Genomic DNA, 17,970 nt, shown 5'->3' with positions numbered 1-17,970 from the left:
TGGTAGAAACCGAGGAAGCTCTTTGTAAGTTGTATCGGGATGATTTGTTCTCTGATACACCTCCAAACTGCCTTTCGAATTTCTGTGTATGCTTACTGTGAACAGGACTGTTTCATGGCAGTTGTTTAATGCTGAAATTCTGCAGTGTTGTCTTTGTTTTATGTCTGTATTAACTACGAAGAGCAGGTACATGATGTTCGTATGGGAGAAACATTTTGATTCCACATCAGATACTTCCTCCTTCCCCTTGGTAACCATGTCCCAGCTTTCACCATGCTTGGGTGCTACAATGTCTTGAAGCTTTTTCACATGCTAATGAAACTTTTTGTTCGTGAACTGTGTGGGGCCCACGTCCTCATGGGAAGGCAACAAGGGATTCACTTCGCCTTCTGTGGTACAGATTTCCCTCAGAATCTGCAAGCACTAGGACTGGGGATGGGGTGTAGTGTGACAACACTCCTTAAACAGGAGATCACGTAAAACCCTTTCCTAATTCATTTCAGCCTACACTCAAACAAATGTACACCTTTTGGGTCATATCTTGCCACAAAACAATAATCGCCATCTGTCTTGCTTGCGTTTCTTTTCTTGAAAACGTTGCGCTCGCTACTTTCCCATCGAGAATGCTCTGTCGTGCTGATAACGTGCATGCCGTCCGTGACTTGGAAGTACTGGGCTCACATCGTTAAAGAAAGGACATGTCGTTACAAGCCAGATGACGATTACTGTCTGTGGTAAGATACGACCCAAAGGGTGCAATTTTGCTTAAGAGTGTACTTCTCTTTTCTATGAGCTGTCTTCCCTGCACCTGCTGATATTGGCTGTTTGTGCACCATGGCAGGCTCATTGTTGATGAAACACTGGGGCACTCTCTCTTTGTGTGATTGTGACCTCTATTTTAAATATTTCTTGAAGCTTGGAGAGACCAAATACAAGTGCTCTTCGCTTTGTTGGGAGGAACCTTTCCTTCATTCTCAACTTATCATTGACTAAAGAATAAAAGTGTTAGAATTGCTTCAATACTTTAGCTAGCCTAGACTGGGCTCCATCTTGCATTAGCCAGATTTGCATCCTCTTCATCAGTGCATTAAATTAATAAATTGCAGATAAATTTTCAGTGGGACTAAATCGTCACCTAAGCCGCTTCCATACCACAGTGAGAGAGAAAAATAAAATCTTTATGTCTGGTGATGCTGCTTGAAACTTTTCTGCCCATCTCTATGTGCTTGATGTTTTTGTAAATTTTTTTTTGCAGATGTGCTTCTTTACTTGCCCCACCTTGGTTAGTTCTGCTATTTATTTACATTTTTGGGTGGGGGATGTTCTGACAAAGTTCTTTTGATGATTCTTGTCCTGTCATTTGTACGGGCTCCACCTTGACTTCTATAACTTAATGTGTATGCTTGTTAATGTACTAGGCTCTCCTAATGCTCGCAAGAACATTCTAGCCAAGCAAGACGGAGCTTAATTTCTGAAGTTCTATTATTTATTTGCAATACTGCCAGTCTCAGTTGAGACCAAAGCAGGTGGGCACAATTTTACAGAAAGAAACAAACAGGCCATGTTACATGGTACATTAAAGAAAAAAAAAAAGGAAAAACGCTTCCTTAACTACTGCAGAAATCACCAATAATACAATACTTTTGGTTGGTATGACAATATGGCCATAACAATATAACAATGTAGTTGGTATAACAATATAACAATATTGTATTACTAGAATTTATATAAAAAATAGCGAATGAATGACACTTGTAAGATTAGAGAACTTATACAGGTAATAGATAACCGCGTAGAAGCGGCGAGTTTGGGGTTTGAAATGCATAAATTCCATGCACAGAAATAAGTATTACAGATATGTGGGTTAAGATTAAGATATGCGGGTGTGTTAAGTGGCATCTTCTCTGTTTGATGTCTCCAGTAGGTTGATGAACGATGAAAGTGACGGAGAGGAAACTATGTCTGGGTGGAGGAGATTCCATTCTCTGATCGCACGAGGGAAAAGTGAAAACTTCAACGTGTCATTGCAAATACTGTACTGGTTTAGTGTAAATGGGTGATTTTTTTCGCGACAGGCGTGATGTAGACAAAGTAACGTATTTAGTTCGGTCTATCTTATAACTGTCGTGCATTAGTTAGTAGATGAATTTTAAGCGGGCGTGTCTGGCCCTAACAGATAGTGTTTTAAGACCTGCATCAGCTAAGAGGTTTGTAGGGGAGTCATAGGGACTGTATTTGTTAAAAATGAACCTCACAGCTTTTATTTGCACCTTTTCTAGTTTTGATATGTTAGTTGATGTGTGTGGAAACCAGATGATGTTAGCGTATTCTAAGACGGGGCGAACAAAAGTTGTATAGGCTAGTAGTCTGGTGTGTTTCGGTGCAAGGCGTAAACATAGTCTAAGGAAAAAAAGTTTACGTAATGCGACTGAGGTAATATTATCAATATGTAAGTTCCATGAAAGGGTAGAAGAGAATGTCAAACCTAGGTAGTTGTGGTTATTTACTTTATTCAGGCAAGTGCCACCGAGGGCGTAAGAAAATTGTGAAGGCTTGTTTTTTGTTGTAAAGGACATGCATACCGATTTAGTGGTGTTAATTGACATTTGCCACTCTTTACACCAATTGGACACCAAATCGAGTGCTCTGTTTAATAATAAGTGGTCTGTGTAACTGACAATTTCTTTATAAATAATACAATCATCCGCGAAGAGCTTAATGTCACATTCAATGTTAGCAGCAATGTCGTTAATAAAGATCAAAAATAGCAATGGGCCCTGTACTGACCCTTGGGGAACACCGGAGGTGACAGCTACAGACCTGGAAGGGGTGTTATCTACAATAACATATTGTGTTCGATGTGATAAGAAGTTTTTTATCCATGCATTAATCTGACCACCTCTGATTGCAGCCTCCAGTTTTGCAACTAATTTTACATGGCTTACACAATCAAACGCTTTACTGAAGTCGAGGAGGATCATGTCTGTCTGGCTTCGGTTGTTTAGGCTGAGCGCAAGGTCATGCACCACTTCGGTTGGTTGTGTGACCGTTGAGAGGCCACTTCTAAAGCCGTGTTGTTGAGGTATTAATATATGTTCTTGCTCGAGAAATATAGTGATGTTTGAAGATAATATGTTCCAATATTTTACAAGATGTGCTGATAAGTGAGATTGGCCTGTAGTTGGAAGGTTCGTTGCTGTCGCCGGATTTATGTATAGGAATCACCTTCGCTTTTTTTCAGTCATCTGGTAGTTGTGCGGACTCGAGTGATTTGCGGTATATAATGGCAAGGTATTGGCTACACCATTCTGCATACGTTTTTAAAGATTCGTTCGGGATATCATCTGGCCCGTTAGCTTTCTTGATGTCGATATTAAGCAACAGATTAAGAATACCGGCATTCGTAATGCTTAACGAATCGATGGTTTTGGGTGAGCAGGGTAGGGAGGGAAGTAAGCCATTGTCTGAAGTGAAAACCGAGAAGAAAAAGTTGTTGAATGTGTTTGCTTGAGCTGTTTTCTCTTCATATGTGCTAGTACATACTGTATATATGTGTTACTCTCTAGCTATCAAGCATAGGAACTACACAATAGTAGCTGTAGTTTATTTACAGGTACAAGAAAGTACAGAGTGTAATTGCTAAGTACTTGTAGCATGAAATTTCACCTAGTCATACAATGTTTGTCTGACAAAAAAGTTGGCTTTCATTAACAAAACGATGTGTAGTGACTTTTATAGTAGTGACTCATGTAAATTAAGCAGAATGTCTTTTCTTAAAATCTTGATTGGCCAAAGGTCTTAAGCAGGACTGGCCTGCAGCAATCTGGTGACATCACAAACACTGGCGTGATTGTTATACACTATATCAGGGTGTCTACCAACCGGGAAAACCGGGAATTCTCAGGGAATTTGAATTGTCTGGAAATACTCAGGGAAAACTCTAGGAATTTGTGCTTCTATCACGGAAAATTAGGTGTAACTTTATTGAAAGGGAACGAAAGTATTGTTAATGCTGGCTCCAGTAACAGAGGAATCGCAACGAATCGTCATTGACGCAGTGTCATCGGCACGAGGTATCGCCAGAGTAGTTAACGACCGATTTTTCGGACATGCCCGATAATTCGCACGGCTTTGCGGCACCACCGCGTGCACCATAGAGTCAATGTATATTGTCCTGAATGGTATTAATCCACGGAGGAAGGAAACTCAGGAGAGGCCCTGACGTCACTCTTTGTGAAGCTAAAGTGAAGCCGGAAGTTGGCGTTGCTCCGCCTATCGGGCCAGCTCTCCTCTCTTGTTTACATTTCTCGCGAAACCACGCCGCGCTTCGCGCAACCGTGCTGCTCGGACCCACGCGCACCGCAGCAATACTAAACAATCGTTAGCACGTTAGCGTGATTCCGCCAAAGAGGGCAAAATTTCCCGCGGATATTCGTTCGTCCGTTGCCATTGCCGTGGCGCGATACATTGCGTACAGCGTTGCATGCGCGTTCATTTCACGCACTTTAGTTCCTCCTGTCCCACCTGGCCACAGCAACATCCGGGAAATCACGGTCCAGACAACGCAGCGCAAAAAAACACGGAGACCAACGCAAACCTGCCCGCATGGCGCCTTTGCCATGGTACGAAACCTACGGAGCAACACGTGTGAGCGCACAGAATAATAACAAAGCCGGCATTGTGGCCCGAAAGGCGGGGCCACTACAGCAAAGAAATAAAAAACAGCAAAACAAAGGAGAACCTTCTACGTCATTTCCTCCACACTTTTCTCCTAGCGCGCGGAGGGGGTAGGGCCTCTCCTCAGTTTCCTTCCTCCGTGCATTAATCAAAGCTGATCAAAGCCATCACCGCCGCCATTTTGATTATTTCGCCGCCTCGAACCCGCACTCTCGTACGCAGGTCCGCTGGCAGCCGTAGCCACCACCGCGGCAACGTTAGGCCTAGTTGCTTCTACGTTCGCTATCTTGCCGTGCGGTGCCGTGTTTTTCATTGAAAGAATTTGCCGCTGTTAGCAATGGCGCCGACTCCGCCTTTGTAATCCTCGCGATTGGCTTCGAAGCTCGCAGGGCGCGACGCGTTGCGTAAGGCCAGTCTTCTAAAGTTAGCTTCGCCTCAGTACAGCAGTATTACGCGGTGAAGCTTAACAAGCATGAGAAGGGGCAATTCTCATGGTACACAGTATATGTATTCCTTAATTATACACGCGTGCACTCCTGTCACAGTACGACAACCGATATGCCTAATAAGTGTACTGACAGGCCTTAAGGGCTTTTTCGGACGTGCCTGTGGCAATTTTAGCCCTTAAGGGCAGTTAAAGACATGTATTCATTTTTTCAGACTGCCCGATTTTTCGGATGTTTTTGCAACCGCTAGGGAGTCCGAAAAATCAGACGTTGACTGTACCACTGACCAAGAGGATTCTTCAAATGATCCATGGGGTGAACGCGTGGCAGAAGGAGGAGAACAGAAAGGGCCGACGTATGAGGAATTAACGGGAAAGAAGTTGCGCCGCCGCCTCTTTAAAGGAGCTTGAGCTCAAAAAAAAAAAAAATAATAACAGTGTTGGCTGACGCCGAGATGCAGGTGGCCCTCATCCAAACCAGAATAAACTCTTTAAATCAGTGAAACCCAACACTGAGATGTTGTGTATGCACTGAGAGTATGTCAGGACAGTTGAGGTTGACTTCCCAGCTGCTGAGAGAGAATCTTAGTTGTGACAAAGTACAGGCCTCACACCGATGAGCTTGCTATCAGTTGATAGAAATAGCTCATATTCAAAAATATTTACTTATGTATGCATCTCCTTTTCATTCGTATTTGAAAATGTTTGACTCAATTGGGAATGGGTTTTACCATTTTTTTCATGGTGCATTTTACAAACACCTTCCTTCTGTTTTCTTTTTAAATAAAATAGATATTACTCCTTACAATTCAAACTGGATTAAATCATTTTTTTTCTTCAACATGTTTACTAGAGAGTGACAGTGTCGGGCAACATGGTGTCAGCCGGTCTTGACATAAAACAAAGTTCTGGCTCATTCAGGGAATTTTGCAAAGGTGCTCAGGGAAAACCTGGAAAACTCAGGGAATTTGGAAATGTCATCTTGGTAGACATCCTGTATATGCAACCTCTGATCCCTTACTTAAAAAGAAAACTTATTATTCTTCATTGATTTTGCTGTTGAACTCGGCTTTCACTGGTTGATGAATGAACTTGTGCGAGTACCTTTTGGTGAAACTCTTTGTCGAAATTTTTTCTTGCTTTTTTGCATGTTAATCCTTCTACCAGTATGTGAGACCAATTCACTCAAGCAAATTTTGTTCTGCTACAGAACAAAGACGGGCCTTGCATGAGTAAATGCAGTATTTGATTACTGTGCCTGCTGCATTGCAGGCTTGCGACCAATTTATGAGAGGAAAAACTGGCCATGCAATTGTTGAAGCAGCATGGAATTGATGGGCTTTGGATTGGCATCAGTTAACTCATGTGCTATGCTTTGGATTTAATTATCCAGCTCCTTGAGTTTGTTTTTTCAGCACAGTCTACTTCTAACTTTTTTTGTACCTTGGTTGTTTTGAGCTGTTGCCATGAAGTTGTTAGGTGTTCTAGTCTTTGTAGACCACCTAGCAATCTCATAATAGTATTAGGGAAGTGTCATATGCAGTGACTGTTATTGTGCATACATACAGTGAAGTTTACAGCCAAAAGCTTGTAATCTTCAAACTTTGCGGAAGTTTGTGTCATGTTTCACACATACAGTGAAAATTGCATGCAGAGACCATTAAGTAGAATGGCACAGTAATACGCTCGCAATTTTATTGTTATTAGGGGAATTTTTAGACTTATGCCATTTGGCACGCCAAGCCAACTGTCAGACTGCGGTCATGTTTGTATTCTCCATTATTGCCTTGTTTATTTATTATTATTTACCTATTCAAAATATTACAGACTTAAAATTGGCCCAAGCAGGAGATTAAAGAGGCACTCAAGAAATTCATAGACACTCGCACCATATTTTAAAAAAAATTAGTTTTATAGACTCTGCAGCATGTAACGTAGCTTGGCGTCTGTTTTGTACACAGTGTACGTCGCGCTATTGAGCACGTTCCTTGGCTTTGTAATGTACTTTAGTGTTTTGTTGGTTATAAGGGCATGCACCCTATTCTCTTGACATCAGAGTTGTGCTGTGCAGAGTGTGGTGTTGTGCCAAGTGTGGTGCTTACTGGTTTCCACCGTATGCAGCGGGACCCGTTGGATATCATAAGGGCCCACTGCTTCAACCTTGTGCTGGATCTGGCACTGCCCGAGGACTTGCCCTTGAGGTATGGCTATTTCCAAAAGTTAAAAAAGAAAGGGAGGTGGGCAAACTGTTCTAAAGGAAGTGACACTCAAAGTAGCCAGCTGTGGGCACACACAGGGGCCTCAGGTTTGAGTCAACATTTTGCAAAGGAAAGCTGCCTTTGATGAAGGCAAGTCCCCTTGTTGAAATGTTGATTCTAGCATGGTCCGAGGTTTCCATTGTTTATCACTCCTTGCTAATGAAGCCACTGGTTTGGTTCACTCCTCTTGCACTTCATCCTTGTTTCAACGAAAATATTTTCAGTGTAGCCTATATTAAGACCCCTTATCTATCCTTCTTTTAGGTCTGTAGGACAGCTCAGAAAGAGCAAAAAGGAAGGTGGAAGGGGCAATGAAAAGGAACGGTGAACAGAGTGAGCGCATTTTTTTGCTCTTTCTGAGCTGCGCTACAAGCCTAAAGAAGCCATGACATAGCAACTCGCCCAAATTGCCACGCTTTTGACCTTATCAATGCATTTCAAAATTTCGATAATCACAAGAATAAGCACTATTTTTGAGTTGATAATTGAGTAAAAAATTTATTGTATTCTAGGAATCAATAAAATATTTTCCTGGGTTATTTCTATGTATGATGCTACCAATAAGATGTACTTGTCTCCTCCAAAGACATAATGTACTTCCTTTTTGCAAACAAGTCCAGCCAGTTATAAAGCATTGTTCCACAATGGCACTTTCTAATAGCCATAGTCATTTCACAAATTTGCTGAATCACAGTGCCATTGAAATTCACAATATTGTCAGTCATGCGGACTTCTCTATTCTTGAAACTGGCTATTTTACCAAGACATACGCAGTTATTTGGTCATTGGAGTGATTATTTGGAATGCTAAATAACTTGAAGTATAAAACAATTTACTGTTTTAGTATTTTTTCTAGTAAGGTTTGACCATGCCCATGTTCAGGCATTCTAAAGTGAGAGTTGTGTATGCAACATTAACTTTAAACTTTTTTAATAAACGGAAACTGGGCTAAGTGTACAAGTAGAGCCGACAGCTTTTGAGAATTGTGGCACTTAAAGCAGTACTTCTACAGTGTCAAACTTCATGGATTCAAAATTGGGAAGTACATAGTGCACAAGCAAGACATACTGCACGGGTCACACTCTTGCATTTGCACAATTTCACTAATGGGGAATGTCAGACCAGTATTCCAGCACTAGTTACAACTAATATTTCACACGAAGGCTGCAATCTAATCTGCTAACTGTAACTGGAGGCCAAAATAAGAAAATGAAAATGGTTGATAGCCATGCTTGTTGGTATGATGACATAACACATTAAAGAGTGCAAGCACATGACCGACTAGAAATGGACAACACTAGTACTGACCAGAGTTCTGGAGTGACAACTCCAGAGTTGGAAAATTCTGGAATCGTTCCACATTTTCAAAAACCCAGACTCAGACTGTAATGACAACGGAATGATGGCACCAGTCTGGCAGATTGAATGGTAATGGAGCCCGAGGTTCCGGAATGGAATTGGAATGAAATAGACCATCGGCCTCCTCAATTCTTACAATGCCAGTGCAATCGCTCACTTCCCAATGGGGGAGCCGTTGGTGTGCCTTAGTTCACTGAGTTGCCACGATGCGATGCTACCTATATGGTACGACTGCTTGCGTTATGCATGCATCTGAGCACGCACCGCGGCCATTCTGGCGGAGAAGTGGTAGATGCTCTGTCCCTATGTCTTTCAGGTAATCACGCATCTCTCAGTCTTCCTCCGACTTCCGTCGTGAGGTGCTACCTAGATGGTACTCTACCTCACAACCGTAAAGCAGGTGCGAACGCTAGCCAACGGGTAAATAGCATGAAAAGGCGGTCGGATCGGTCACATCTGGCTGGCATTGAAAAAAATAGAGGAGGCGCTGAATAGACACATAGTCCCGGAGAGCTAAACATTGGTTTTAAGTGAAATTGCACAACTATTAAATTTGCTAATTAGATTAAGCCAGACTTGGCCAATTTATTACATGTCTCCATTTTTACTTAATATGGCTCTTTCAGTATCTGCCTATAGGTAATGACCTCCATGTGCAAACCTTTATTAATTACTGTGTTGAAGTGCATTAAAAATAGCAAGTTTTAGTTAACTTTAGTTAGCAAATTTAGTTTACTCATTAACTTGTAGTTGATGAGTTAAGTTAGTTATCTCCTTAGTTTTACTGTTAAGGAGTTAAGCTGTCAAGAATCATCTGATTTAGCAAGAGCATGCTTGACCTACGACTAAGGGATTCAGGCTAAATACAGCCATGTCTCAAACAATTGCACCTTGCGCGAATCTACAATGATTTGGAAAGTGCACCATGTCTTGCATGCTGTCGAGCATCCAGGTGCGATAACAGATGTCCACAGCGGTGTGCTGGAAAATTGTGCCCATTAATATGCCAGTAAATATGCAATGAAAAGAAAGGCAGCAGGCTTGAGCGGTTCTTTAGGCTCTGAAGTCATTTACTGCGGCAGCAGCATTCTCCTTGAAGACCACTATCACAATTTTACTTGCCTGCTATTTCCTCAAATAATTGCACTCACCCTTTACTGGGGACACGGCGCAAGATTATCTTGTTCTTTACTCTCCCTTCACGCCCTGAGGAGATGAGAGACACCAAAGCATGTTTATTCTTATGCAAAAAAGTTGTATGCAACATTATTTGTTGCGCTTTTAAGACTTCAAAAGTATGTTGTTGTTTTGCTAGGCAAGCAATTGCAAGTAGTAAACAATAATAGAGAAGCCATTTCATTTACTGGAACTAGAGGAATAGAATAGACCAGCTCAGCCATTCCAGGAGGGGGAATGGTCCAACTCTCACCATTGCGAGGAGTTAAGAAGAATGGAATTACCGGGATCTCTGCCCTGTGGAACATAGTAGGAATGGAATGGAGGGCCGAACTCTGCAACTCTAGTACTGAAACCTAACTAATGCTTGTTGCACAATAGCAAAACATCTATGTGTAATTGGTATGAAAGAGTCATAGATGTAATTTTGATTTTTCACACAAGTTTTGCTTCACCACTGCATAATCTTATTTATTTATTTATTTATTTATTCTACCCTCAGGGCCATAGCATTACAGAGGGGAGTGGCAAAAAAAAAATTGTGACAAGATACACTTATACATGGAGATATATAATGTACAAATACAAATACAATACACTAATTAACAAATCAAATCAGTGCAAATCACCAAACTATAAAACAATGTAATATGACTAGATGATACAGGTAAGCACAAGCAAACAAGAAACAAGGAAAAAATAACATGAGGTAAAGAACTAACTAGTTACTGTTAAAGCATAATACGATAAGATAATAACCATTAGTTGGAAGTCGGCACCTGTATTGTCCATTTCTAGTCCTTATCCCATGTTAGCGCTGTTTTTCGTGCTAAAACAATCAACTTGAAGAAGTGCTGAAAGCTTTTAAAAATGAATAATTTGGTTAAATTCTGTGCAAATCTGGCAGGTGGACCAAGGTATTAATCCTTTATTCGATCCATGGACCAAAATGAATTTTCCTGCATCAGTGCAGTTGGTTATTTGAGAACACTGAAATAGGTCCTCTTAAAGCATTCTGCTAAGGTCAGATGCATGGCAATATTTCTTTACATTAAACTTGCTGCACTTTGTGGACTTCTGTGGAACTTGCTTGAATGAAAGGAATTCAAGAATTCACAAGCATGTGACATGGTTTCTTGAGGGCTGGTTTCAGTTAAGATCTGCTAACCATGACTGGTCGACAGTTTTAAGACACATGAAAAAAATTGTTTAATCTAGTTTTTGTTATGACAAAAGTGAATCTGCACTTCGTTTCTTAACAAAAAAATATATTTTAGCTGGGAAAAAAGTCGCAATATTTCTTATGCCTCAGGCTGCCATCCGCGAACTGCAAGTTATCGGCAATTTCCTAAATTATTACAGAAATAGCTCTCACACTGTAAGTGAAATATTTTTTTCTAAATATTAACTTAAAGTTCTCTTAATTTAAATAAATATAATATTGTTGGGAGCTCCAGATATAGAAAAAAGAGATTACAAACATAGCACAAAGTTCAGTTTTGCTCACATTTTCTCCCTTTCTTTTACATGAAATGCCAAACCCAGAGGGCTAAAATTCCCTGCATACATCAAGTGTTTTATTGTGTTAATTTATACCATAATTTATCTTTCTATGCATTTTCTTTCATGAACAAAATGAGTGCCCGATGTGCCATGTTTGTCACTTAATGGAAATTTCAAAAGATTGTACATAGAAAGACCCCAATACTTGATTTTTCAAATTGCTCCTGCTGAAGCTAAGATGTACACCTTGTCTCTTAATTAAATAGTATTTTGCTCTTTTGCTCTAAGTGTACGTGATATAAGGAAACAAATATCGATTTCGTGTGATTTCATTTGTAGATGTTAGTATGCACTGTGGTTTCCTTAGCTTTCCAAAATTAATGGCCCTTGTGCAAGGTGAACATCATGCTTTCTCGCAGGAAAAAGACTGGTGAACAGCAGCTTCAATAATTTAGCAGCAGTAATATGCAATGCAAATGCAAAAAAGCATCTTTGCATGCACACATTTGGCACCTTTTATTGTTACTGTCTCTTTGTCATTGCCTTTGCCACAGTACACCAGGACTGCTGGCCAACTGTGAGCTTGAAAATAAAGGAAGTGCTTCCACTCTATTTTCAGTTGTTTGCCCACAGACACACACACAAAAAAAAATTGAGCCGGAAGCTATGATTCACATTAGGATATTTATTTGGCTACCAAATCTTTCCTTCATGCAGAATCTAAGAACTATCGCGATGGTGTTTTTTTTTTATATTTGGACGCTATTGCTTGGCCTCGCTTCTGCTTTTGTGCAAGTCACTATCGGCCTTTTGTTCCTGTGAGAGGGAAGCATTTTCACTTAAGGCTAGAATGCTTTTAAGCAAAACTTTCTCTGCCTACCGTCCCATGGTTTTGCCTGGTTTGATTGATGTGTCGGTCATTCACTGGTTGGGTTATCGCCGAGTAGATTTTTCCTCACTCTTAAAAAGAGAAGCGCATCATGTGGTGGGATTCGAACCTCGACCTCCCAGTGCACCACACTGATGCTCTAACCATGAGGCCACAGTTGCATGTAAAGTTCTCTCTGGGCCAGCATGAGATGTGCAAAACTCTTTAAGATGATCGCTTCATGATCATCATGATTATGATTTTCATACCATGGCACATACTTGCAACCAAGAAGCGGGCAGTACAAGGGCACATGTTCACAACAGGCGGTTGGCCAAGAAGTAAACGGCACATTTAAAATAAATAAGAAGGAATTAAGAAACACAAGCCAGTATAATATTTGGGACATTGCCTAGCATGGGTGTATGAAAGCACATACACATTGCCAGGTTCCTTTATGCCAAAGGCGCTGGAATGAAATGGGCAAATTTATAGCAATTCATTACCCACTTCATGAAAGCTTTGCATCGCGCAAATTCCAACATGTGTATTGGAGCTGCATATATTATTTTAAGCCATGGAAGCCGTAATGCATACTTCCACCCACAAATGAAATAACTTGAAATGGGTCGTATTTGTTCTGCTATATTATGTACACGTACAGCAAAAGCAAAATACTGTTTCATGAATAGCTGGGGCATATGCCTTAGTTTCATTAGGAGTGTTTTGAAATAAATAAAAAGTGGGGTTTCTTTTGTACAATTTTTTAAGGTTTCCATTTAGTGACAAACATGGTACATTGGATGCCAATTTCATAGATTAAAGAAAACGTATAGAAGATAAACATTGGCATGAATTCAGATAATAATTTATCTGATGTGTGCAAAATATTTCAGCATCCTAGGTTTGATCTTAACAGAAAGGGTAAAAATGTGAGCAAAATTGAAGTTTGTGCTATGTCTGTAATTTTGTTGTTCGATATCTGAAGCTCCCAATTACAGCTATATTTATTATGGTCGAGGTAACTTTTAATTATGTTTTGAAAGAATATTTCATTTATGGTGTTAAAGCTATTTCTGTAACACTTTGGGAAAGTGCTGACGATTCGCAGCTTTCACAGATGGTGGCCTGAGGCATAAGGAATACAGAAAATTTCTTCCAGCTAAAATATATTTTTGTTGTTGAGAAACTAAGTGCGGATTCCCTTTCTTAAAATATATTGAATTTTTTTTCACATAATTTAGAAATGCCGATCAGTCATGTTTGGCTGATTTTAACTGAAATCAGCCTAGGTAGCATTCTTGAACAATCACTTTTTGGGATCCGGGCACTCTTGCATGATATTACGTGGTGTGATTTGACATACCGATCCAAGCTCCTGTTGTCTCCCAGCCTGTCGAGAATAGTGGCATCCCCTCTAGAGTGTGCTGTGTTGGGCGTGGAGGGAACAGGTGCAAGGACATAATCTCCTCCATTTTGCATGTGCAGGCTGGAGTTAGTGCGGGCACTGACAGACAATGGCAAGTGCTTGAACCTCTTCGAGGAGCAGGCCGGTGAGTTCATTTGTCTGGGCGCGCACAAGTACTACACAGTGCAATCCACCTACAATGGCAAAACTAGGAAATTTAGTCTTTATTATAACTAGCCATCATACTGCGACTGATTTTAGCACTTTCACAGCACAGATAGCCCTGAAGGGTGTGGTATAAAAAAAACATGCCCTTTGAAGTAGTTCAGTGCTATGACTGTATGAGTGAACTGACATGCTGGCAATTATAAGTAACCAGCCTCTAGAAGTTAGACTGAATGGAAAATTGATCGGCACAATATAAATGGCACTTCATGGCACTTAATTGTGTATTGTATTGCTTGTAATGTTGTACACATGCTGACAGAAACCCTTTAGACTGCATGAAATTCTGCTCAAACTCCGAGCAGGTTTAGCAATCCATCTGTGACAGTTCTAGCTCATATTGGCATCATTTACTTCAGTTGCTTTCTTGTTTCATTTCATTTATTGTTCCTTAATGGCCCATAGGGCATGAGAAAAGGGAGGCATACACATGTGTAATATGCAAGCATTTCAGAAACAAAACAAAGAACAAGAAGAGGAAGCAAGATAGCTGATATATGCATAACTCAATGAACACAACATCGAGTGTTGAAACAAAGTCTTCACTTAAAATGTGATACAATAAGCAAAAGAGAGCACAGAAAAGGAAGATTGCAAGTAAAGGTAAGTAAAAAAAAAAAGAAAATATTGGAGCACTTGAAATAAGCAATAATAAAAAAGGTAATACATGTTATATCACCTTTTTCAAGGCAAACTCAACTTTATTTTACCTTTGTTCTTGTTTTTCGTAGAAAGAAAGCGCCCTCGCTAGCATGACTTGATTGTTTTAAATATTGGCAATTATGTTCGATTCTCTTGCACAGTAACTACACAAATGCTTATAACATTAAAGTGGCTGACCATTGCATGACATTATATTCCTAGCTGTGGAAAACCTAGAAGGGTTCTAGAATGCCTGAGAGCATTTTAAGAGGGCAATTGTGCAGTGTGTAGAACCTATAACCATTATTATCTGTGTCAAATATTTGCTTTGCTGTTGGAGCACTTGCGCATTCAAAGAAATGTTTGTACTCTCCCTGTCTTGTTGTAACCAGCAACACTCATAGTTGCTGTCAGGTGGGGCGTCATTGCTGACAACTTCTTTACTTCTTAAGTGGAAGTGCTGTGGTATTCCATCACAAGGAAAGTTGCTGTAGCTTACCGTGCCTTGGTTGACAAAGCACACAGAACAGCCAGATTTGGGAGTGCTGAACCTCATCACAGCTGAAAAAAAGCTGCCGCTATGATGTGCAGTGCAGCTCACTGTTAAAGGGAGCACATAAGTATAGATTATGTGCTAATTTTAACACGATAGCGTTCAGAGCCCCGTGTCACATAAAATCTGGTGTTGGCATCTTGTGTCGGACGTCATTTAGCAAAAAATAATTCTGAACCACAACCGCACAGGCCCTTCACGTGGCACAGAGGCGTCACTGAACCAATTGAATTCCTCAAAGTAAGATGCATCAAAAAGATTGTAAAGTACAACCTAAACACAACAGACAGACATGAAAGCGTCGGATTGTAATTTGAGTATATACCAGAAAACATCATTCTGTTATGCGGAAACTCAAACATAAACTCCTTTTCCAGTGTTTCTACCATTCATAGAGCGGCATGCTGCACTCGGTTCCTTGCAACAACACCATTCAGATGACTCTCGCCTCCGCGCATCCACGGTCGACGCAAGAGGCGGGGTTTCCACCAGAAAGCTCGCCCGCTCGCCTTCGTGCATAGTGTTCACTGCCAGTGTTTCCCGGTAAACATCACGGTTACTAAAGCTGCAGTTTGCTAGGAAGCGTGAGAAGTGGTCGGGGATCTTTGAATGCTGTCGTGTTCCACTTGTAAAGGGGGAAGGTTAAGCGTCCTCCAAATTTTTTTCCTTTGCAAAATGTACAGTCGCCTGATTTTTCAGCAGATGACTTCCAGTTGGTGGCACTGGCACCTTTGTTATGCACCTTTGCAGTGTACTGACATAGCTTCAGCCAGCACTTGCAGCTGGAGCACTGGCAAAGTGAGAGCCATACATTAGTGTGTTGCCTTTAACAGTAGACTGCACTCCCCAGTTTAAGCACTTTTATCAAATTGAAATTTACCAATGTTGCTACTTTACCAACATATCTTGGTTACCTGGCTGTGAGCTATGCTTTTGGAAGGTGCCGTAATGGTAAGAACTGACATTAATTGCAGTGAAAAGTGTGGGGGCCCACTTGCTTATCCTTGTTGATTCTATCAAGTTTCGTGCCACATCAGGTTATGATGAGTGGTTTTCCCTGGCATTTCCAAACTGGAAAACAGGTGATTGATAGAACTCGGGGCATATGCCCTCGACGTGGTTTTTGTTGTTGATTGGACAGCTAGACAAGGCATGCTTCAGCACATTGTGAGAAGCATAAGTGATGTGCACTGAAAAGCCTGTGACAATGTGTGAGGAAGTCCAGGCTGCAATGCCATGGCCAGCAGGCCCCAGCTGAAGCTGCAGCATTCCTGTTCTACTCACTCTGTTCCCATGCAATGCAACTGAATCTTCCCTGGTGCTTGCGTCTCATGAATACAGTTTATTTGGTTGTCATATAGTAATTGTGCTCTCCGAGAGTGGCTGCACTTAAATTTGACTTCATCCACTTTGTATAGGAATCAAAAGCCCTAAGATTTATCATTTGTGCAGCTACCATTTGAAACCAGTTACCATTATCACAACCTGAATTTTGCACATTAGCTGTCATTAGTAATAGACTGGTGCCTGTCCTCTGGTTACAGGGCTTGTAATATTAGTTTATTTAGTTCATAGATTCAAATTTGCTAGAATTAGTTGCTGCTGTCATGCAACAGCTGTGGGAATAACAGGCTTGGGCTGGACATTCCGTGTGCTTGTACACACGGTAAAAATTGAGTTCTCCAGCTCATGTAGTAACTGCATTCTGTTCAATGTGTTTCCCATCGGAATGCACCTTTGAAGCTTTACACTATTTTCATGATGTTGTGCAGAATTATGCAAGTGTTTCAACTCTGCAGTACTTTTTAATTCCACAATCTAGTGTTATAGGACTGCCATTGGCAGCGGCTATTATTATGTGAGCAGGTAAATGGAGCTTACGAGCAAAGGCTTGCAACTCACGTCTCGTCTACCAAATGAATTTGCGTATGGTGTATCGAAATGTAGCAGTTTTAATGTCTAGAAATAGCTTTACAGTAATTTGAATTGAATTTCAAATGGTATGCTGATCATCGTCTGTTGTCATTATTGTATTGGGTCATCTGTCGCTTTAAGAAAACTTCATTGCCATCAGGGCCACAGTTCCATCTGTAGTTGGTGGTGCTACAATCCATGTCTTTGTGCTCATGATCGTGCTGATAAGTCAATGCTTTCCACCAGGCGCATTTCTGGTCAAGTGGATGCCTGAGGTGCTGAGCGCTGGTAGGGCGCAAGAGCTGCTGCCACTGCTTGTGAACGTGGTGCGTTTCAACTCATCTTTCCTCGACCGTACCACCATCATGGGATTTGTACAGTGAGTGCTTGACTGTCCACATTGTCTGTAACAGAATGCTTTGTCTTCTTTAGGGTGGAAATAGCACTCTAGATCTGTGGTTCTGCGGTGGTGCAATGTTACCGGCTTACTTCTTCTACAGGAACACATGCATCCTGTGCTGCCGCACCAATTTGGAGCTTGATGTTCAGGTAAGCCATTGCCGGTATGACGAACATAAAAGAGTGGTTGGCAGCTTAGACCCTTTAAGCTTTGGTTGTAATAAGATTCACCAGAGTGACAGTTTGGGCATGTTGGTAATCCTTAAGAACATTAAAAAGACTAAAACTGGACATGGACATAAACTGGACAAGGACAATAAAGGCACATGTACATCCACACATAGGCACAGTGTGTGTTTGTGCCGTTTTCGTCTGTGTCCAGTTTATACTTTTTAATGTTGTTGTAATAATTAGTTATGAATTAACTGCATATTTGGTGTAATAATAAATGCAAGCATACTGAATTTTATATTTATTAACCCTCTGACGGTCAAATTAATTCGAAAAGCTTTCCCAGGTGGTCAAATTACATTATTGCGCATC

At 40.9% G+C, this 17,970-nt stretch overlaps 1 protein-coding gene across 9 annotated transcripts in view; it reads left to right on the top strand.

Annotated features, from left to right (window-relative positions):
• Positions 1-17,970, top strand: part of gig (TSC complex subunit tuberin) — a 161,109-nt gene that overhangs the window by 3,387 nt on the left and 139,752 nt on the right. For 5 of the 9 annotated variants that reach the window (XR_012827283.1, XR_012827284.1, XM_075688130.1 and 2 more), the window contains exons 4-8: positions 1,256-1,282; positions 7,244-7,323; positions 13,775-13,839; positions 17,275-17,407; positions 17,529-17,577. Coding sequence is in view for 7 of the 9 variants with exons in the window: in XM_075688130.1 (XP_075544245.1) it covers positions 1,256-1,282; positions 7,244-7,323; positions 13,775-13,839; positions 17,275-17,407; positions 17,529-17,577 (354 nt within the window). In the remaining 2 variants the exon portion in view is untranslated. Of the gene's footprint in view, positions 1-1,255; positions 1,283-7,243; positions 7,324-7,657; positions 7,714-13,774; positions 13,840-17,274; positions 17,408-17,528; positions 17,578-17,970 lie in introns of those variants that run through there. The other 4 variants (XM_075688132.1, XM_075688133.1, XM_075688136.1 and 1 more) reach the window with 2 other exon arrangements.

Source organism: Dermacentor variabilis, chromosome 4 (assembly GCF_050947875.1).
Source record: "Dermacentor variabilis isolate Ectoservices chromosome 4, ASM5094787v1, whole genome shotgun sequence".
NCBI lineage: Eukaryota > Metazoa > Arthropoda > Arachnida > Ixodida > Ixodidae > Dermacentor > Dermacentor variabilis.
This window is presented reverse-complemented; position numbering and strand designations above follow the sequence as displayed.